The 23,473-nt window shown below is 46.3% G+C and overlaps 1 protein-coding gene across 5 annotated transcripts in view; it reads right to left on the reverse strand.

Moving 5' to 3' along the window:
- The window catches only part of LOC135914309 (adenosine deaminase-like), a 34,937-nt gene extending 11,782 nt beyond the window's left edge, over positions 1 to 23,155 (reverse strand). The window contains exons 1-5 of one of the 5 annotated variants that reach the window (XM_065447093.2): positions 22,979 to 23,151; positions 15,043 to 15,172; positions 13,490 to 13,551; positions 10,652 to 10,774; positions 694 to 953 (exon numbers count right to left, since the gene is read on the reverse strand). In XM_065447093.2, coding sequence (XP_065303165.1) covers positions 694 to 953; positions 10,652 to 10,774; positions 13,490 to 13,551; positions 15,043 to 15,069 — 472 coding nt within the window. In that variant the 5' untranslated portion in view covers positions 15,070 to 15,172; positions 22,979 to 23,151. The other 4 variants (XM_065447094.2, XM_065447095.2, XM_065447098.2 and 1 more) reach the window with 4 other exon arrangements.
- Between the last annotated feature and the right edge of the window lie 318 nt (positions 23,156 to 23,473).

Below are 23,473 nucleotides of genomic sequence, written 5' to 3' on the forward strand. Positions count from 1 at the left end.
ACAGACAGAGCTCGTGGGAGCAGGTGAATATGTCAATGATAATGATGATTATCTGCGAGGGTTGTTCAATAAAGACTGAAACCGATGCTCTGAAATTTTCATTTTTGAAAATTATTCATCGGCACCTTTAGTCCTTTCTTTATGCTCCCAAGTAAGTAAAATGTACGCGTCCCGCCTCTTCTACCAAGCCTAGATAACATTGGTCCAGTCATCTTTTCACACCTGCTTTGCAACTGCCTCCGATGTCTTTACTACGCCTTGTTCCGTATAAAATCAACGTCCGTTTTTACATAAGCACAAAAAGTAGTCTGAGAGCACCGTATCTGGACTTTAGGGCCACTAAGGGGATCGCTGTGATGCTTCGGAGAACGGTAAGCAAGGACGTTGCTTTCACACAGAACAAGACGTGGAAAAAGGCGTTGTCAAGACATTAGGACATTGGGGATGATCTTTAAGGTCGCAAAAGATGACTTCATTCACGTTATCTAGGCTTGATAGAAACGGTGGGATGGGTGCACTTCACTTTCTGGCGAGTACGTGGAAAGGAATAAATGTGCGGATGACTAATTTTCAGTCACACAAATAGAACCATCAGTCTCACTCATTTACCGAACAGCGCCTGCGCCATAAGAAGGTAGAAGACCGCATAACCGGCGCTTCCGCTACGAGTATATTGTCCCCCGCCGTTCTCACCGGGCTTGTCCCTAAAGCAGGCGAGCACGAGGCGTGCCTTGATGCCGCACTCGTCCTCGGCCTTTTTGAATCCCGCAAGCGCGGCGTCGACCACCTCCCGCGTCGTGTTGAGGGTCATGGGGCCCGAGCCCTTGGGCAGGCTCGACATGGTGCTGCTCATCATCTGCGCGAACAGGCGTATCTCGCTGTAGATGACGCCGCAGTTGGCCTGGTCCACGGCGGCCTCGTATGCAATCCGCGTCAGGGCATCGCGGTCGCCACTGCGCAGTCGCAGGCAGGAAGTGCGGCGCGGCTAAGCTTAGGGTGAGCACAAAGTCGCGCGTCTTATTTATTTATTTATTTATTTATTTATTTATTTATTTATTTATTTATTTATTTATTTATTTATTCATTTTCACATACTGCAGCCCCTGGTGGGGCTACAGCAGGAGTGGATAATACAATAACATACAAAAAAGAAACACAAGAAATACAATAGGCAACAAAGAAAGAAAGTTAAGCGCAATGTTGAGGGTGCACAGACAAGAATTCCTTTAATGGGAGAGAACGGTTGGTTCCTGGTAGCGAATTCCAAGTTTCAATTGTTTTAGGGAAAAAAGCTATTCTTAAAAGTATTAATGCGTGAAAAAAGGGTGTAATGTTAAGCGCGTGATGACTCCTACTAGAGGAGATTTTTGCGAAAGTGATGTATTCATTACTAGAGAGGCGACAAGACGAATGAAGGTGGCCGGCCCGGCCATGGCGGCTACGTTCGTATAACTTCACGAGACACAGCTACGTGGAAAATCGGCTGCAATATATTTTTTTTCAGGCGTAAACAAGAACTGATGACAGAGACGTTTACCTCTCGGTTCAAGCCAGACATATGGATGGCATCGTATGGCGTCAGAGCCGGTAGCGTCACCTCTTTTGCGCTCCTCAATCTAACTGCTGTAAATGTGCTATCTGCCACACGGGGCACTGGTTTTAATAAAGAACAAACAATAACCAATACATTTACCTTCCATATCAAGCCATATGCGCGGGATATTATGTACTGGTGGTTCACTTACATTCTTTATTGCCACTTTTCGGGAAAAAAATCCTTTAGTTTATGCGATACAATCGTTTCGCCACGGACGATAAAATAGAACAGTCAAGTGCGTTTCAAATCCTGCAATATGACGTCACAGTCCTGAATGCAGGGTCAACGTACAGACTTGAAGTATCTGCTAACACACAGACTTGCGGTCGGTATCAAAAAAACAAAAAACAAAAACTCGTGTTTACTTCTGGCACATTCGACTGGTCGCTTTCGAACCCTCTGAAGTGCTCCCGCAGTGCAGTTTACATTCGGTTGTTTGGAGTCGAGCACTCTGGAGACGACGCTGTTCGCTCTGTTGTCACCTCAGCTCTGTAATTTTTGAATAGGTTTTGCTATTCATTAAGTGAATTATTTATATCCTTGGAAGACGGCCGCATCTTTAAGGAGGTACTGTCCCTATGGGAAGGGTACGGCTGCTCCGGCGCCGGCATCTTTAAAGGGACAGCGCCATCCGAAGGAAGCCAGCGTGGCGGAGGCGGCCATGGCCTCGCAAGGTGTGGAGCTGCCAGACATCAGGGACGATAAGCAGTCCAGTGCGTCATCATCGGTCAGTGGGGACGACACAACTATCGTCGACCCTGACGAGGAAGTGGCTGATATGGCGGAAGTGGACAGCGACAGCTTCAAGGTGGTGAGTCATCGGAAGCAAAGAACGGTCGGAATCCCAGTGGTAGTTTTGCCAACAGAGAAAGGTGTTGATTTGAGAGAGCGGAACCCTATCAGGCTCTTTGAAGCCATTAAGGAACTGCTGGGATCTGCCCCGATTCGCAGCCGCTTCACATCGCAAGGCGCGCTTTATTTAGATGTCGCAACGGAAGAGCAAGTTGACATTCTGCTCCGGTGCTCTAAGATTGGGGACATAAGAGTTAATGCCCGGCTGCCCCACTCCTACATGACTAACACATGTGTCATTAGGGGAGTACCAGTGTGGTATTCGGAAAGCGACCTTCTTGACTACTTGAAACCGCAAGGGGTTCTGCACGTGAAACGTCGGATGCGCCGGGTGGAGACTCAAGAAAAAGAATGGGCAGCGAAACCTACTAACTCTGTTGTGATAACGTTTGCTCCTAACACCGAGCGCCCCGAAAACATTGACCTCGGTTTTACCAAGCATGCAGTCAAAGAATTCGTTGAACCTCCTCCCCGATGCTTTAGGTGCCAACGTTTTGGGCATGTAGCTAAAGTTTGCATCAAAGATCAACGTTGCAAACGATGCGGTGGCGCCCACGATTACAAAGCCTGCAAGGCAGATTTTGCTTGCGCTAATTGTGGTGGTGACCATCCAGCGAGTTTTGGTGGCTGCCCCTTCCGTGTAAGCGCCTTACACCGCCGAGTGTCCTTCATTAGTGGTCCCAAACCACAACCTACTGAGAAGCGGATACCTGGAAGTGACGAGTTCCCGGCGTTAGATTCGGAAGTTGAGTTCCCTGCGTTAGAGTCGCACGTTCGTAGCGTGGTAACCAGCAACGTCAGAGAGCGACCTGAGCCTAGCAAGACGGCAAAGTCCTCTGTGGGTGAGTCGGTTGTTCGATCTGCTGCAGCAAAAAGTGTCCAAGTTTCTCAGCGACCAGACTCGACAGCCAGACAGCCGGACAAGTTGCACAGCCAGACTCGACAACATGGAGGACATTCCCTCGCCTCAAAAGAGATGAAGACACCAGCTGAAGTGGCCAAGACTGGGTCCAAGTCCGCAACCTTTGTTGAAGTTGTGAGGCAGTGCGTACAGCAAAATAAGGAGCTCAAAAATCAGGAACTGTCCGACCTTCTGCGAGTTTTGTTTGAAGTCCTGCGTTCATATGTTCAAGTGATGCAGGCTGGCACCCTGAAGAACTTTCTACAGCTCGTTCTTTCCTTTGAGCCCATGATTACCACCTTCGCAGCGACCTTCACCTTCTAATATGGCTAGTCTTCTTCAACCTCGTGCAACAAAAAATCACCGAAAAGTGCCGTTTATTATGCAATGGAACTGCGCTGGGATTATAAGTCGATTAGCAGAACTTAAATTATTTCTGAAAGATATGTGTGTTCCAGTATTAGCCCTCTCGGAGGCTGGCCTACCAAGCGGGAGATCTTTAACTGGATATGTCGCCCATAAGAATTGCAGCATAAAGTCATTTCCCGCGGGAAGCGCTGCCCTTTACATACGAAGAGAGATTCCTCATGTGGCTTTGAACGTCACCGATCTTTGCACCGACAGTATTGAGGTAGCGGCTGTGAGGATACGTCTTGGCTTCCGAACTCTTTCTATTGCATCCGTATACGTGTCTCCGCGGAAGAAGGTAGCAATGGACTTGTTTCTGCAGCAGCTTTGTGACCGTTGCCCGGCGCCCCGAATTATCTGCGGGGACTTCAACGCCCATCACTCTCTCTGGGGTGACAGGAACACAGATTCCCGCGGACGCAAACTTGTAGAAGTTATCGATAGTTTGGACTTGTGCGTGGCCAATGACGGAAGTCCCACTTTCTTCCGGCCTCCAGCCTCAGCCACATCAATAGACCTAACCTTGCATTCATCTGACGTCCGCGTGAAGTGGTCAACTGCACCTGACCGCATGGGAAGTGATCACTATCCAATTTTTGTGTTTACTGCCGACTTCCACTTGCGCGGCTCTAAAATTAGCCATGTTGTTAATTGGGACAAATACAGGGAGCAACTTACATGTGTTTCTGGTGATGTGATTGACAAAATGATTTCTGGTAAGATGGCTGCTACCACAGCGGTCAAGTTGCCTACTCATTTTCCGACTCCGGATTTAAAACTCAGGAACCTTTGCGCAGCGCGCAGAAGGGCGGAGCGACAACAGATGCGGAAGAAGGACGACAGATCCTTGAAGACGACCTTCAATAGGCTTAACTCTGCCATTCGACGCCATACGAACAAGCTCTGTAGGTCGCAGTGGGCGTCCTTCTGCGCTAGCTTGACGGTTTTCTCACCGATGACGAGGATTTGGCGAGTCATTGGCAGTCTTGCTGGTGATTCTCGTCCTAGTAAACCTTTTGAAGCGCTTGCACTGCGCAAGCAGAAACCTCTCATGTGCTTGGCAGAGGAATTTGCAGATGCATTTGTCAGTGCAAGTTCAGGAATTCCTCCCTGCACTCCACCTGCAACATCTACGTCTGTGATGGACGCCCCGTTTACACTTCGAGAGCTACAGACAGCACTCAGCGGCCTGCGGCGTCGATGTGCACCAGGTCCTGACGGCATCACCAACCAGATGATGCAGAACCTACCTCTGGAACACCGAAAGATGCTTCTAAGCTATCTCAATCGAGTGTGGGAGACTGGCGACGTTCCTCCTTCATGGAAAGTGGCTCGCGTTGTCCCAGTGCTGAAGCCCGGCAAAGAAATGACAGACTTGGCCTCGTATCGTCCTGTATCACTGACGTCGTGCGTGGCTAAGCTTATGGAGAAGCTGGCAAGTAAGCGTTTATCTTGGTGGCTCGAAGATAGAAGGGCTCTGCCAACATGCATGACTGGATTCCGAACAGGTTTAAGCGCGCAAGACAGCGTCTTGGACTTGATAAGCCATATTGAACATCATAGAGCTTTCGGCCTTTCAACACTAGTTATTTTCCTAGACGTATCAAAGGCTTATGATACCATCCTTCAGAGCTCAATACTAAACAGTTTGCAGGCCATGGGCGTACAGGGCTATCTTCTGCGCTTCATTCACTCAGTTATCAGTGATCGGAAAATTCAAGTGCGGTTAGGAAGTGCCACAAGCACCGAAAGGGTGGTATCGCGAGGTGTACCTCAAGGAAGTGTTCTTTCCCCAACGCTCTTTAACGTTGCAATGGCTGGTCTTCCCGCTGAAGTGCAAAAACATTGCAGGCATGTCCATATGTCGATATACGCGGACGACATCTGTCTTTGGTTAACCGGATATCAACACAAGCGTTTAGCTCTGATAGCTCGACAGGCATTACTTTCAGTTCAAAATTACCTTCAAGGTTTGGGGTTGACTCTCTCGGTGGAAAAATCTGGCTTCATAATGTTTCCAGGTAGAGGAAGAAGGTATGCGCGGCTGAAGATAGACCTTAATCAATCTTGTCTTCGACAATTTAAACATAAGCGCTTTTTGGGCGTCATTATCGACTACCGCCTACAGTGGCGACGAGCTGTGGACTCGGTTGTGACATCGATATCTTCGCGTCTCAATGTAATCCGTAGAGTAGCAAGTGAGCAATGGGGAAATCACCCTTCTTCAATGATCAGGTTGCACGATGCACTAGTGACGAGTCGAATAATGTATCAGCTCCCTTTGATTTCCCCATCGATATCACAGCTGGAACGACTTGAGGTTCTGCACAGAAAGGGCCTAAGAAGGGCTCTTGGCGTTCCGCAGACTGCTCCTAACAATGCAGTACTTTATGAATCTCTATCGAGACCTCTTAGCTTAATCGCTTCACAAAGGTTATTGATGCAAATTGGCCGCCTCAAACAGACGGCAGCCGGCCGAGCCCTTCTACAGCGCCTTCGAAAGAGATTCGAGTCCCGAGCGTACTTGGCCCTTAATACTCTTGGTTACCTGGGTCTTGACGCTAGAGGTCGAACTAAGAGGTCGAAACCACCTTGGTCTTTCGCGAGCCTCGATAGTTCGTTGGCAGTTCCTCACGTTCGTGCTAAGCGGAGTTCTCCTTTGGCAGCAACGCGTTCGCTCGTACTGGAACATCTTGAAACGGAATATGCACGTCATCTTCAAATTTTTACTGATGGCTCTGTGGACAAGGTCAGAGGATCTAGTGCAGCTGCTTTTCACATTCCCTCTTTGAACTTTGATTGGTCCGTTCGTTTCACTGCAGTCGTGTCCTCCACAACGGCCGAAAGCGTTGCCATTGAGGCAGCTCTCAAAAAGCTACGGTTTTGTACGCCTCAACCTGTGGTCATTCTTACAGATTCGAAATCCGCCCTTCAAAGGTTAGAGCACGGATTCCCTACTGATGCCTTATCTCTAAGCTCCCTACGTTCAGTGCAAAATCTCAGTGTCAAAGGCTTCTCCATACGATTCCAATGGGTGCCATCACACATAGGTATCATAGGCAACGAGATGGCGGACAGCCTCGCCCATAGAGCGCTGTCTGGGAATCCTTCAAGAAAAGTGCCTCAAGAAGACGGGAGACTCTTCAGAGAAGCGGTGTCGTGCCACTTCAGTTCTTTGTGGAGCTCACCTCACAAGCCATGTGTGATCAAGGGTCTCCAAAGAAACCAAGCAACCTTACTGCTCCGCATTCGCACGGGCTCTGCTCGTACCCCTGCGTGGATGTTTAAGACTGGCCTGGCGTTATCACCATTATGTTCAACGTGTGGTGTGTGTGGTGACATCGAACATTACCTAATGTGCTGTACTGTATATAACGCGGAAAGGAGGGTGTTATTCGGGTCCCTAAAGAACTCAGGACTTCCTCACAGTTCGCTTCAGGACATAGTTTTCCCGCGCGGGAACCGGTTGTGTAGGAAGGAGGTCTCTCGCCTTCTGTTAAATTACCTACAGGACACGGATTTGGCTTCCACATGGTGAACTGAGGAGTGCACATTTGTAATTGGGAGGTCTGTGTCGGATTACGTGATTTAATTATTTTAAGTGTCGCTACGGTGGAGCAATTGCCGGCAGCAACTGCAAGGCTAATCCCACCAGTAGCCTACAACAACTCAACTCAACTCAACTCAACTCGAGCACTCTGAACGCAATCACCTGATTCGTTCAGAGCGCCGTGCTTCAGCTCGAAGTGCTCGGGTTGCTCCCATGCTTTCAACCTAGCAGCGCGATCGAGGTCCAATAGAAACTCGATAACGTGGTTACTCCGATTCCTCTGGTAGCACGTTCGGCTCGCACAACCTTTCACTGCCTCATATCCAGAAAGGGTACCGCATCTCTGCAAACTGAGTTGGACCGCTGTGGGAACTAGTCTAGTGTACCATTTCCTTGCACACAATGAAATAATGTGAAAAGACGTGAAATCAAATCAATCAATAATAGACTTTGGCATAGGCAAATACTTAGCTAGTCATCAGTATTTTCCTTTGCTACGTGGATGAGAATGTGGCTTTACAATTTGTGCGAGTTTCTAAAATGGGTGGTATTTTGGTTAACTACGTGCTAACGCAAGCGTCTGAGTACTGAAAAGAAACGAAGGCTATTCGACGATGTGGTTTGTAGGACGCAAAGGTATTTCCTCGCAAGTTTGGGAATTGGTGCATCGAAATTGACGATGTTCCCAGCGTACCAAAAGAATGGACGTATCGTGAACACAGATTCAACCCTACATTTGCAACATGCGCCATAGGTGAATTATTTAGTAGGTGATTATTGACAATCGCCGGCTTAATGAGAAAATCGGTAGTTACAAGAGAGACACAGTGATTACGCATTTACTTATGCCAGAAGACACGAAAATTGGCTGCCAGGAAACAAAAATCGTTTGCTTAATGCACATCTGTTAAGAATTACGAAGGCCTTTCCCTTGCAAAAGACTGTCTTGATATGACGATGCATCTAAGAAACCACCTTTTACTGAATCCCTCATGAATATGGTGAGGGCCTAGTGGTTGTACTCTTGCGTACGCGGCTACTCTTGCATTAGTTGCGCGAATAAAGCCGGTGGGAGCTGAGCTTAAGGTCGGCTACCAGAGATCCCACCACAACATCACAGCGTTTCAATTCAAATACGTTCATATGTCGCGGTCGCAAGCCTGCAGGATCAACGTCGCCATCTATCGGATGAAATATGAAGCTCTACAATGGATCCGTGGCCTCCACGGTGGATCAATGATGGCTAGAGAAAATACGTTTCTTCGCGGGCTCTTTGGTGTGTTGAGAAACGTCACACCTACGTCGCTCAACGTACGCACTAAACGTGAAGCGCAATATTAACTAAATTTCATTAAGCATCCTTATCCAAATGAAACTGAAATTATTAGTTAAAAATGAACGGGCTAGAACGCATGGTCAGGTCGATAGTGCAAGTACCACTTCCTCAGAAATATATGGGCTGCGCTTGACCTATGACAAAGGCTTAGAGAGAAAGGTAGCCCGTTTACATTTACTTTGAGAAATGAAAGAGAGGAAGAAAGCATTAGATACTAGAAATTTCTAACAGTCTTAGCGAGAAAATTCTACACGACCAACACACGCAAAAATAAAAGAGAATGGTGAAATAAATAATATTGCGTAAAAGGTGCCTTCCATGGCTAAAATTTTACATCGCTTGTATGCTGTATTTCTGAAGTCTTGTCTCCCCCCTCTAAAGTTGAAGGAATGCACAGGCTTACGGTGCTAAGTTTCTGCCTTGTGTTGTGGGTTTTACATGGTTTTGCTATGTCAACCACTATGCGGTTAGAATGGCCATAAAGGTCTCCTTGTGGTCATTTCCTTCACAGTAAAATTTTACCCAACTTCATTTGATTTGTAGCCGCCCGGAAAGCTTACTCCCGTGTTTTATCGGCCGTGCATGGAGGTTCTTGACAATTACAAGAATTATTTACCATCTCGCCAGTTGTATGCTCTGCCACAGTGTCCTTTCTTCGTTCCTTGTATATCAAGGTAAAGGGAGATGAAAGTATTCATCGTCACTTACAGCGCATACATAGACGAGCGACAAGAAGGACGACGAAGACAAGCGCTGAAACAGTGTTAGCGATGCCCGACGAACTAGAAATATACTGAAGCAAGGTTTGGGTACGGGCTAGTTGGTATTCCATGGTATCAATCGTCACTTACAGCGCATACGTGGACGAGGGACAAAAAGGACGGCGAAGGCAAGCGCTGCCGATTGATACCATGGAATATCAACTAGCCCGTACCCAAACCTTGCTGAAGGTATGCAGATGCGCAGAGCGGCCAGCTGTACGCTCTTCGTATTAAGCCTTCCTCAAACGCCCAGTGGGCTGTATTCTTCTGACGACGCTTCTAGTGTCTTGCATTCTACGAGAAAACGCCTAATCAATATTCAAGCGCTCACAGCGACTCAAGTTTGACGTAAAAGCCTGCTCTTTTAATAATGTATGCGTGCCTATGCTTGGCGTCATATGCATCTGCTCGTTTATCATATTTTTTTTCTTGAGTGAGTCAGAATAAATGTCAAAGTTATTCTACGCGAATGCTAAATTCTCCTAACTTCGAGCCCGTGAACGCCGTTGTGTGCCCTGTCACCGGATATTCTTTTTTTTCTTCTTCTTTGAATATTACTGGCTGAAGACAATCTTCGAAAATGGCGTAAAATATAGAAGGACGCCGCTTAGCTCGTGGCACTCTTCTGTGCAATAGGTCGAGCTATAACGAGAATCCCTTAGCCATCCGAAACATCACCTCCGAATCACCATTGAACTGTTGCGAAACTCTAGGAGGGTTGCTGCTTGAGCTCATTTGGCAGTATCTTTCTATCTATATTTCTGTTTTTTCATGTTGTTTTTTTCTTTTTTGCGGGGGACGGTGGGCGGAATGGCAATATTACAGCACGAAAAAACAGGGCATAGTCATACACTGAGGGGACCCACACGCAGTGCTGCACGCTTAACGTGTCTCTGTACTGTGTCCTGTGTTTTCGCGCTGTTACATTTCCGTTTCCAAAAAATATCGCCGGAAGATCGCAGGAAATTCGAAACACTACTGTCGGGTCCCGTATTCGCAAAGGGACAGGCCTAGCTGTTGCTTTTGCCCGCTCGCGCGCGTCTGACATTATCTACCATGCAACCACCACGAATGCTCTCTGCTGCGACGTCTTCTCGCGTAACTGGTAAATGCCCGCTAGCTCATTCGTGCAACGACGCGCTGACAAACATGTCCGGCCATGAGCGTCAATGCCTGTGCCGACAGCACAATTATTGGTTAGCACGAACCAAGCCCGCGAATGCAGAACGTTAGCGACGGTGCTTACACTATGACTCTCAGGTAATTGGGCATCTCCTTCAGGTAGTTCTGGAGTGTGCTCGGTTTAGCCGGCCTTGTTTTCTTCAAGCAGTCTTGAAGGTTGGCATAGCCGAGATCAATCTTTTTCTTCCTGTAATGAAATTGGGTGTAAAGTTTTTGACAATTTGTAGCCAATGCAGTCTGCAGGCTGAGTATGTGTCCATTCCACTGTTCTCCTGCAAGAAAGAGCACTTTCTCGGCACCGTATCTACGAAGTACCTGTTCCAATAAAATATCTGCAAAGTTATGCAAGTCGGCTGCCCTGCAAGACTGTTTTCCCGCCCCAAAAAAATGATGTGGGCTTGAATTACATGTAATAATAGTCACCCTCCAGCTTTTCTTCCACCGAGATGGTAGATATATATCTCTCCCATTCAATATGCTTTATCACAGCTGAACTCACACCCAATATGGGGGGTCATTGAATTATCATTGACGTAATAGTTCTGCGGAAACCCGCAAAGTGGGGAGAAGTAGTTAACTAAGGGAAAATGAGACATCTACCCAATCGTAGCAAATGCTACAAAGGAAATCCATACGGGTTCCTCGAAAGAAAATCCTTGCAGTTGGAGAAAAATCCGTTCTGGTCCAGGACTCGAACCCGGGACCACCGCCTTTCCGGGGCAGCTGCTCTGCCATCTGAGCTAACCAGGCGGCTAGCAGATGGCAGGGTGAAGTCGAATTTGTCAACAATTTCATGCAAAGTCAAGAGTTTGCCCTAATAGCTCTGCGGAAACCTGCAAGGTGGGGAGAAGTAATTAATTAAGGGAAAATGAGACATTCACCCAATCGTAGCGATTGCTACAAAAGAAACCCATAAGGTGGGTTCCTCGAAAGAAAAGCCTCGAATCTCGCAACCTGGGTTTCGAGGCTTTTCTTTCGAGGAACCCACCTTATGGGTTTCCGCAGAACTTTTATGTCAAACTCTTGCCTCTGCTTCGAGTTGTTGACAAATTCGACTTCCCCCTGCCATCTGCTAGCCGCCTGGTTAGCTCGGATGGTAGAGCGGCTGCCCCCGAAAGGCGGCGGTCTGCGGTTCCAGTCCCGGACCAGGACGAACTTTTCTTCAACTGCGAGGCTTTTCTCTCGAGGAACCCGTATGGGTTTCCTTTGTAGAAGCTACTACGATTGGGTGGATGTCTCATTTACCCTTAATTAGTTATCATTAATCAACTAACTTGCTGATCCTCACTTGCTTCGCTCCTGCGTAAAATTTTTCACTGTGTACCTACGGCCCTATAACGTAAAACTATTCCCGTCTGTTTACATTCCAGTGTCCTAGCGTCAACTTTACGTAACCACCGACGCGAGTATTGGGCGGTAAACCGCAGCGTTGTCTGAAGAGCGCAGTCAAACGCTCTCCTCGTTTATAGGATGTCATTTTTGTTTGCTTTCAAAGCGAGTGACGTTGCCTACATTCAGCGGTTCTTCTTATCTAATTGGCTGACAAGAGGTGAGGAGCACGCTGAAATGGAGAGGGTTTTGGAGGGGCCGAGCCAGCGTAGTGAAATTATGTAACCAGATGAGAAAGGTGGTGTCGGCGTCTGCGATTGGTGCGCTTCCCAATGCATAGCTTGCCATGGCTGGTCACAAATCACGATGGTGTGCAACGGAAGCTTACAAATGTCACTAACACGGATCCCCAGCGAACAAAAGTTGGCAGAGCGATGTCGTAAACGTGCCGCAAGGGCTCGACAACGCTGTACTAGCTGCCACACAGAAATTATTGTTATATTCAAATAAGTACATTCTTTCCGGCACTTCCGAGTATCCAATACCAGGAAAAGTGGGCGCAGCCTGAAAACTTTTCGCCTATAGCTGAAGGTTACGGAAAAAAAAAAGGTGTAAAATAGGAAATAATTTTTTTTTGTCGGGTCTAATCTTGCATAGTGAGTGTGTACACGTATTATCAGGTGAGGAGTTTCGCGGCTTCTGTGATGTCGCGTGACAGACAGCCGAAGTAAGGGGGGGGGGGGGAGAAATCTTTGACCAGTCGGAGAGGTCTGATTTCAGAAATGAAATAGAACCACTTTGGAATAGCATTACGATATGGCGCCCCAGAGCCCCATGCAAGTTAGCGTACACACACGATTGTTTACAAGTGGTCTAAGTTTTTTCCTGATAGCCTGTGGACGAGAGTTTATGGTCATAAAGCAGCCTTTATCGCGCATGCGCTACATCATTTTTGCAAACGGTCAATTGTTACGCTTTCCCATTCGAATTTCTCTGCCGCAATGGAGCCAGCGCGATGCCAAAATGAAACGTGTTAGCTACCTGCATTGCATTTCTGCGTCATTACAACTCCTGTGTCGTTAGCAATCATTGTGCACACTAATATCTGTAAACTACGCTGAACGGAAAGCTGCGACGTTTCTTTTTTGTGTATTTTTCTCGTTGGCTTCGTTAACACAAACTAGTAATTCGCCCATCCTCACATGCCTCACTTCTGTTTGGAACTGCGATAACATCCTGCAAGGGAGCTATATGCATCATTATTTACGAATGGACTAACTTAGCTTTTTCTACTTCGCACATTAGCGGATGACTAAGTTTCGTTGTATTAACGAAGTTAAACCATTACGTGTCTTCTGATGAAAGTTACCTTTCTAGGGATCAAAAGCGAGAGAAACGCTTTGCGTTACCACATAAAGAATCTTTCGGAACTACAGGCTAAATGACAAAAAATTGATGGAAAAATCGCCACTGCAGCGACAATTGGTCGAGTTAGCCTGCGCTTTGTTTCCACGGCACTTCGGCAGCGTCTGAACGGCTGTATACGAAAGTGTCAGAGAGAAACAGGCCTTACTTTGCGTACTCCATGATCGTCGTATGGCGTATGTGGCCGTCCAAGTGAGTATGCAGCATGACCTGGAGAAAGGGACATTGCGTCACCGCGCGCCATCAAGAACCACAGCGTGTGGTCATGTTAAGTATTTTATAAGAACTTGTCGTAAAGTGCCAAGTGTTAAAGCATACTCTAAAGCGTTTTGAATTTTCCTCCTGCCCTTTTATCTCCATCAGCGCGCAAGACAAGCCATTGAAGTGTTTGCAACTAAACACTGGAATGAATTAGGCTAAGTTTGTAAACTGGTCGGCTGCGATTTTGAAACACCATGTATGTGCATTTTTACCAAGATAGCAAGATGGCCATGCCTGTTTACGACATAAAGACGAACCACGTTGACAAAGTCGACAGCTGCTGTGCGACTGCACAAACCGACGACGTGTGGCCGAGACTACTCAAAGTATCCGTCATTTTAGCTAGGTCCATGTGCCTTGAATTGGCAAGAACAACAACAGCAGAAATGTGCAGTTGAGTTGAGCGATGAAGAGCAACAGGGACCTTTGTTTAACACACGCATGCCACGGCTCTTAACTGCTGTTCGTACTAATGTAGGAATTAAGTTAGTGGAGCGTTCTTTTTGCCCACTTGAAGCCATAGGAAGAAAATTTACCCACCCATAGACGTGCGTATAACAGTTGCAGCATATATTTGCACGGGTGCATACAATGATTACAACCAGTGTCCTTCAATGCTGGTAAAACGTGGCCTCTGAGATCAAGCCGGCATGCATGCCGGTGCCAGTGCGATCTTGGAGGGCCATGAATAAAACAAGTAAGTCCTGCGAAAATAATCCGTAAAGTGGAGAATGTTTTGTCAAAGGAAAAAAATAACCCGACAGCAGTACCTCAGCCTCCGGACTAAGAATTCTTCTTCAACTGCCAACCTTTCTTTCTGAGAAAGCCGCATTGGTGGCTTTGAAGATTCCTGCTAATTTTAAACAAGTGACTTTCTTTTTCTGTTACCGTGAATGCTAAAGCTTTCAACTTATGTGATGGGATGACACACAATTTAATTGTACAAGCTTGTCGAAGCGAGGTTTTCGTATTTGAATCTGAGTGTCAGAACTTGCTCTAATTGCCAGACATCCCCCTCTAATCCTACCTTCGCCACCCGCTGCACCAGATCGCCATGATGTCATTGATTCTGACAGCGTCCATGGTTGTTTATTGTTGTTTACCGTTGAATTGTTTGCCGTTAAGGGTGGGTTACGTAGCTTTCTAACAGAACTGAAAGCTCAGCCTAAGAAGTTACAAGAACTTCGCCTGCGCAAAAATTCTCTATATAATAGAAAAACATTGCAATCAGTGAGGTCACACCGATGTGCAGGCTCTGTGGTTTCGATGCGGAATTCAAGAAAACAGTGTTTGGAGCTCCCATTATTACTTCTTATTAATCAACTTTTTTCCAGCAAAATAAGCGAAATCACTGTTTTGAAAGAACACTTTAGCTGCATAAATTGAGTTGATATAGGTATGTAGTCGTCCTTTAAGCATTTGAACAATTGCGATGCGCACCTTGAACCTTGGGAAGGGTACGGCCATCTTGAAAGTGGTTTAGGTCGTGACAAAAAGAACGGACGAGGCTGAAGGCACGTTCTCAGGGAGCAGGCGTTGAGATCTCAGTTCTTCGAGAATCACCGCCCATCTAGAAGGCGCACAAAAACCCAAAATTAGGAGGTTATGTGTTGCACTGACACTATAAATTGCTGACACATTGCTGAAAAAAATTAAACATAAATTTGTTTCATAATTAAAAGAAAATGTTTGATTTTCGGAAAAGTAACGAGTCGCCTAGTGTTCCAACACATCATCTTTATGCGGTTATGGGGCGATAAATGAATCTCATAGGCCATGGCTGGTGCTGCCGACTTTAAAAACTTTTGCAGCATCCGTGTGCTTAGCGTTCTCTTGTCCTTCGTCTGATCGCGTTGTCTAACATTCACTATGACTGTAGCACTAGTAGCGCCGGCTAGTTTTTCTGTAGCCAGTCGTTAGTCCGTTTGCAGGTGTTACTGATATAGAAAGAAAACCCTCAATATACTTCAGGCGCATGCTCTCTGCGCTTTTCTTGGGTTTTCCGGAGAAGAAGACACCGCGACTTATTACACGGACGGGGACAGTAGACACACCCCAGCGCTGAACTCACAACGAAAGTTTCATTAAAGGCAAAGCAAAATATGTATCCCCAATAACAACGGAAGGAAACTGAGCAAGCAAACTCTTAACGTAAACAGCAAAACTGTCCTTACATTTTAAATACCTACTCCACGTGCTGATACTATCAACACGTTTGCCATTTGTCGAGAACGGCTCTATCTTTTTCGGTTAGAGCGATCGACGGACGGCTGATACGCGCATTGTTGTCCTCAAGCCACGTCTTCGTTGTTGAAGAAGTTAGGACAGCTTATGAAAACGTATCCTAGGACCTCCCGTGAATTGCCGCACGTGCAACAAGGCACAGCTGAACGACCCCGAGCGAAACGCGAAGAGGCATTCCTTTGGCTTATTCGTGCCGCGGCCGTAATTTAAATCACCTCTTTCATAATAACTTTCACTGTTTCGTAATAGCTTTCACTTTCAAGCCTAACTGACGCGACGGGCATGCCGTCAATGCATTGCAGAACTGTGCGAGCTGCGAGCGTTCACGGGACAGTGACAGTGACAAGACCGTTAATGGGAGGAATTACATTCATATCGTAGGGCAGCGCGTGTTGATAAAGAACGTGTCACGCGAGTTCTAGAGAATGTGCGGCCGAATTCTCAAAAGTTATCGATCTGAGTGTTCTTCGCAATTGGCAAGCTGATATTATGTCCACAGCGTCGGGATTAGCTGCAATTTGACCTTACCAAAAACTCTAGCGTGGGAATTATCGTGAGTGTGGTGGTCCAACGTCGTTCGGAGCGTCTGGCACGTTCAAAGAAACAGCGTGCTCGCCTGTGTGGCGGTAGCACTGCCCGCGTGGCCTTCGAATGTAACTTCATAATATAAAGCGTAACGCGTGTTTCTACAATGCTTAGATCATGCGCCCACGCGTAAGGACGACATATCTCCATGTAATCATCTCACCTCGATGCTTTCAAAGGTATCTAAGGAGCCCCTTGCAACGCTAAAGCTAGCTAATTTTGACCGTAATGTGCCGTAAGACGGACGCAGCTAGAATACTCTTAACGTCTACTCTTAGGAATTAACACGGCAAGCTGGGCGAGTTAATGATGGAACATGTTCCTATGGGTGAGCAGCTCAACCCGGACGAGAGACGAGAGGAAGTACACAATACGAACGCAGTCTCGTCTCTCGTGCGGGTCGCGCTGCCCACCCATAGGAACATACTCTTAGGTGCCGAAGATAGGAACGGACCGCCACGAACCGTTGTGTGCTAAGCGCGCAGAGACCTGACTTGACCTTATTAAGCAGACCGCCACAACGACAAAGTGGCTGTCGGCAAAGACGAAGGTACTGGCCGGCGGTAGCTGGCCCATTCAACAGGGCCGACTTACCGAAGGGTCTTCGAGCGCAACTTGATGATGATGATGATGATGTCCTTGATGAGTTTGGCGCTTACCCACTCGCGAAGATTGGCCAAGAGTCGGGCAGACTTTGCTTATGTGTTCAGAAAATGGATGTAAAAATCTATAATTTTGTTACATGAATTTAGGCGAGGAAAAATCGAAAGGGTTCAGCAGACTGTCATGCTATGAAGAGGAAAAAATAATTATCTATAATATATAAATGAGGCAATAGAGGAGGAATGAAAAGAATAATACGGTCATCAATGAAATCGGTTTAATTCAATAATAAAATTTTCTAAGGCGAAGCACACATTCCTGTGCGAGTGCCCAAGCACAGCGCAACTTGGGCACACAGGGCCGGCAAGCGGAGCGCCACGTCGAAGCTTCCTCTTTGTCGCCGCGCCTGCACCCGTGAAAAAAGACAACTAAAGAACCGACAAACAACAGTAAAAAATATATTGCGCGAAAATAAGCAAGAGGAGGCCCGGGACGCAAGAAAACAAGGGAAAAAGGCATAGTAGTACCAAAAATAGAGTTCTCGAATGCAGTTTTTTGGAAACTAGACTGATTTACCTTTTTAGCTCGCCCGATTCTTGGCTGACTCCCCCCCTATAGCGGGCATGAACCTTACATAGAGGCGATCCAACAATGCCGCCAGGTTTATTCGAGGGGACAAAATTATCAAATAATCCCTTCGATGTACGTAGTCGTTGACTTCATAGGCGAGCAGTTGATCGTTATGCGTGCACGTCATTAAGAGTGCATTCCAATGCAGCTCTCTGGTTGACGCATGTTGGAGAGCACACGTCACGAAGCTTTGAAGTAGATACGGATGTAGAGCCTAGACGTTGGTGGCACGTACCACCTACTCTGGCAGATTGTGCAAGAACCGGGTAGCTCAATATAAAATAAGTAAAAGAAATGCAAATCGACCTACTCTTGACATTTGCTGAAAGACGTACGCCGCCTTTAACTCGAACGCCCATGTAGAGGAAAACGAAGAGAAACGGTGGGCTTCGCGCGAGGGGGGGCGGGGGGGGCGCAGCACAATATTTGCGGCAGTGGGCATCAGTGTTGTGTGACAGTCGCTAATAATCTACACGGAACTGTTATTCAACCAATAAATAAATAAATAAATAAATAAATAAATAAATAAATCTGTGAGACAATCACATGATTAATTAATTTTATTCGGCTAAATAGAGCACAACAGGTATATAAAGCAGGAGCCTTCAGAACCATGATATTGTAGAAGGGGTGCCTGTAGTAAGAGTAAGAATTTATCTCTTATTATTTGAAGTATACCGTTGACGGAAAATGCAAGATGACGCGTACGTAAAGCATTTTGTTGTAAATTTAAAGTGGGCTAATAAAAGTGCAAAACATGAACATGAAGCTTGCTGATTTATTTTTGCGGACCAGACACATCTTTAGGTGAGTTATATGACTTTAAAGGCCGGATCTCTTTAGTTAGGCTAGTCCAGAGTGGCGTGACAACATGTATGTGAATATGAAAGCTAATCGTAACTCCTTATATTTGAGACTGCAAATGATGAAGATTATATGGATGTTATAGAGTAAGTGGTGATTTGGTGTCATACTTGTATCGACGGTCATTCTTTCATGCGGTGGATAAATTGGAAAAGTATTGAGGTTATGGCGTAAATGATATAAAGGACTAGTTGAAGTATATTAAACAAGTCATAGGCGTAACTTGCAGACGCTTTTTTGCGTCGAAAAAGAATGAAGTGGAGCGCGGTATTTTGAACAACTTCAAGGGGGGAAAGCAACTCAAGGGAAGTAGTGTAACGAGTAAAAGGCGTTTTGTTAAGTTAGTAAACACACCATTTTGGGTAATGTTTGTTTTATGTTTCGCTTTGTCGTTTCAACAATATTCAGCAGCGCTAGTTTAGTCAACATTCTTCTGGAGTAATCTGTTCTTGTTTTTTTTTTTTGCTTTTCGCTAACCGCTCATGCTATCTTTTTAACATCTGAATCCTGATGTTGAAATATAATATTGCTACAACGCGACTACATGTTTTAGGCCTGCTAGAATTTGTTTATGCAACCCACTCCTTATGGTATACCCCTCGTTGAGATTTGGCTTTAGGGTCGGCCATTCTTGGTACCATTTTTCGGTCACACCGACGACGACAACGCCGGATTTTCGCGTAATTAGACATATAATGCTTTCGCATTTTAAAAAAAGGCCACAGTTTCGCCAGAAAGGCGCAACTGTGGCCTTACCAAGGAGACAACTACACGAAGTATGGGTCGTAGCTTTGTCAGTGTCATTCGCGCTCAGGGAAACATTAACAGATCTCGCTCGATGACCACGAACTTGCAGTCACAACGCGAGCAAGCACTTCGCACCGTGTCTCGGGAATTTGAGATTGTGCGACCGCCAAGACTAGACGTGCGGGAACAACACAATGCGCGTGAAGGCACCAACCATTTCGGGTCGCCCTCTGCATTTTCCGCGGAGAGATTACTTCTAAGATACGGCGCATGGTCGGCGCACGGACGCGCGCACTAGGAGGAGATGGCGGATAGACGCGCGCGGTTCCAACAAAAGCGTTGCTATGGCTTTCACGCGGAGGCGTATGGAAAAATACCCACTAGTGTTGGGTGGTCGCACCCTTCCATACGTCAGGAAACAAAGATTTCTTGGAGTGACGATCGATAGGAAACTCACATGGTCGCCTTACGTGAAAATACTTAGTAAGAAGATTACCTCGGTGTCGCAGGTATTTCAATTTTTAGCCGGATCACAGTGGGGCAGCACCTGTCGATCAGTGGTGCTCCTTCATAAGGCCTACGTCGACGGCACACTACTGTATTACCTCCCGAACCTGCACAAAATGTCTCCCACAAGCAAGAGAAAACTTGAGGCAGCACGGAACAACTGCCTTCGCGTATGCCTTGGCCTTCCGAAAGGGTGGTCCCGCTCAGGAACTGTAGCAGAAGCTGGGTGCCTGCCTCTTGCAGTGCTTTCTTCGCAAGAGACGCTTCACATTCACCTCACACACGTCATTCATACGAAGACCCATTTTTTCAAGGATATTTCTAGAACCCGAGCTAGCTTTGGACAGGCCGTCGGAAGCATATCTATTGCGATTCCTGCTCGGGCGTCACAAATTACGCCACGAAACATTTCGCCATGGACACTGTCCCCACTGCAAATCGTGCCATATATCCCTGGAATCAGTGCGAAAACGAGAATGCCTCAAGCAGTGACTTATCAGATAGCTTTGGAATGTATGCACAAAGAATACGCAGCCGCAACGCTCATTTTCACAGATGGCTCTACAACTCCACATCGCTCATCGTGCGGTCTTTCTGTTCCCTCTACAGGGCAACGATTCTCGTTTCGTCTTGAGCGAGCGACATCATCTACTTCAGCAGAGCTATATGGCATTAAAGATGCCCTTGTGTATGTACTTCGGCAGCAGCCACCAAAGACATGGGTGATTTTCACGGATTCAAAAGCAGCCCTACAAAGTATGTGGAACAGGCACACGCGTTGTAATAACCAACCTGCAGCATTAGACATTGCTTTACTTCACCACAAGGCTAAGATTGCTGGGCATTGCATCAAGTTCCAGTGGATACCTGGCCATGCCGGTATTTCGGGAAATGAAAAAGCGGATGAACCTGCCCGAAATGGACTACAATACCGCAATTCCAAAATAACATTTTTTTACTAAAGCCGACGCTTCAAACACTGCAAAAAATATGCCTATGAAGAAAACGACCGCATCTGGAATCTGCCGCTTCACCAAAATAACTCCTTGCGTTATATTGACCCAGAAATGAGACCGAAAATTCCACGACCACTTCCTCGAAAATAAGAGACGTTGTACCACCGTCTTCGACTGAACGTGGCATACACGAACAATAATCTGTACCGCATAGGGTCTACTACTCACTCCTACTGTTATAACTGTGGCAACTTAGAGACAATGGAGCACATATTACTAGAATGCCCCACGTATCACGACGAGAGACAATTTTTTGAACAACAAATGGACATGGTTTTCCTCGTTCCATTAACATTACCCAGCATCATAGGTGCAATTCCCGGCCCTTCCATACAGCGGCGGGTTTTGGATTTATTGTTCGAATACCTGTCAGAAATTGGTCTAATAGGAAAGCTTTAAAGATTGAACCTTTCATATAGAAAAGCCTAAGTTTACCCGCCATGTGACCTGTAAATATTAGTGTGCGGTCCACTTGCACATTTCATGTTTATTTTTGTTCTCTTTTTCTCCCACTCTCCTCTGGAATCTTTTAATCCCGCCCCATCTCTATACAGAGTAGCATGCCAATGGTTGTATACGCGCCGGCAAAATTATCTGTTTTTCTAATAAAGACTCTCTCTCTCTCTCTCTCTCTCTCTCTCTCTCTCTCACACACACACACACACACACACACACACACACACACACACACGCGCGCACACACACACACACACACACACACACACACACACACACACACACACACACGAGCGTTCCGAAAAACCGTCTAGGTATTGAAGTAAAATTTAAGTGAAAAGTAAAATTATTTGCGTAATTGGTAATAAACGAGAGGACAAGTGAGCATTTGTATAATGTGGCAGCCGGCTTCGGGGATCGCTCAGATGCGAGCTTCGGTTGCGGCGTTTCTTCTTTAAAAGTGGATCCTGGCCCGGATGTGACATCGTGCACCTCCAGCTGCCCAGTTCCACTTGTCACCATTCCTTAGAAGTTCATTCCTGGCGTGCCGTATTATATGAGAAGTCCGCCGTTCGCTGCGGTGATCGGGTAACAGACGAGATAACGTATGAGGCCTTCGGGAAAAGTGGCAGCAGGCTAATCGCTCAAATGGCGAAACGATCGCCCAAATGATTGCTAAAACGCACCATTAGTTTCTTAATTACGGACTGTTGCGCACGTATTATTATCTGTTCAACTGAAGCCGCTGAATGATCAATGTGTGTCGCTTTAGTAAGACTACTGAGATGTTGCAAGAGCTTTGAAATATTTACCCCCAAGGTCTGCCACAAAGCACACTTGTTTCACGAGGTGTTGTCATACGCTGCGTAAGCCGGGCTTTGTGGGAGAATGGTTCGTTGAACAGCAACGCCCTCGCGCCGAATTTTCACCAGAGACAGGTGTTTTATACATTCTTGTTCTCGCTCTCTCTCTCTCTCTCTCTCTCTCGTTTTATTGGGGTATGCTCTGCTGATATATTAGTGCTATGCCCAAACACACGTGCCCGCACATACGCACGCACGTACATATATATATATATATATATATATATATATATATATATATATATATATATATATATATATATATATATATATATATATATATATATATATATATATATATATATTTCACCTTACAGTCGTATTTGCGGTTTTCATCACTCAGTAACCTGCCGCGTACACCGGCAGTGTGGTGCCCTTTCGTCGATACGAGGTGCCGGCCCGTATTGGCAGCGACATGACCTCGAAATATAGTATCCTTATATCATTTCTATAAAAAAAAATCGCTATTTGTGTTAATGAGCGTTCAAGTCGCTTATGATGAAGCTCGTGCTACTTTAAAGTTAGGAATGAGCGTCTTTGGTTTAAACCTAGAAAATAAGATAAAACATACAACGGTAGGCCTCATTCTTGTCCGGCGTCTCAGTTTTAACCAAAAAGAGTCAGTGAAAGCAAATTTACAATAAAGCTAAGGTGACCGACGACCTGCACATAGCCGCAAGCCCACATGCGCTCCAATGAGAGTAGCCTGCCAAAGTTATGGTCGTGTGTCAGCCCTAGCGGCTCAAGCAATCTTTACTTTTTTTTGTGTTTCTGCGTCCGTTATGCCAGCGCCCGCGACGAAAACGAGAAGTGCGAAGACAGATAAACCTAAAGCTCTCAAATGCAGAATGCTGCTAATACCTGGGCTCGAATCCCTGTGGTTTGCTTGTGAAGACAGCTTTCTGTGCTCTCTGGTGACGGTGAAGCTCAGGATGAGGCTGCAGCCTGACGACAACAGTCGCGGTCAGCGTACCACAATAAGCGGGTGTGCAGGGTCGCACCTAAAGCCGAAAGTGTATTCAGAGGAAATGCATTATGTTCCTGTCGACAGAAAAAAAAAAGTGATGAATAACGAGCGGTGTTGTTGAGCGAGGCTGTAGACCGATAATGTCACCAAAGACAGGACCACGCTCATATTCCGGTGATCAGCGGAAATGTACATGGACAGCACGTCAACTAGCATGTAATTGATACTTCACTAAGGTCGTTGCGTGTTTTTGTTGTGTCTAGCACGAGCGAGTAGTGTAGAAGATGACACTGGAGAGAAAGCGGTAAGCGATGTCCGCGAAAAGTACTTGAGGATAGCCATAGTGAACGTCAACGCTGTGTTTAAGAAAGCCTGCGACTTCACCTGCT

Source organism: Dermacentor albipictus, chromosome 3 (assembly GCF_038994185.2).
Source record: "Dermacentor albipictus isolate Rhodes 1998 colony chromosome 3, USDA_Dalb.pri_finalv2, whole genome shotgun sequence".
In the NCBI taxonomy this organism is placed as follows: Eukaryota; Metazoa; Arthropoda; class Arachnida; order Ixodida; family Ixodidae; genus Dermacentor; species Dermacentor albipictus.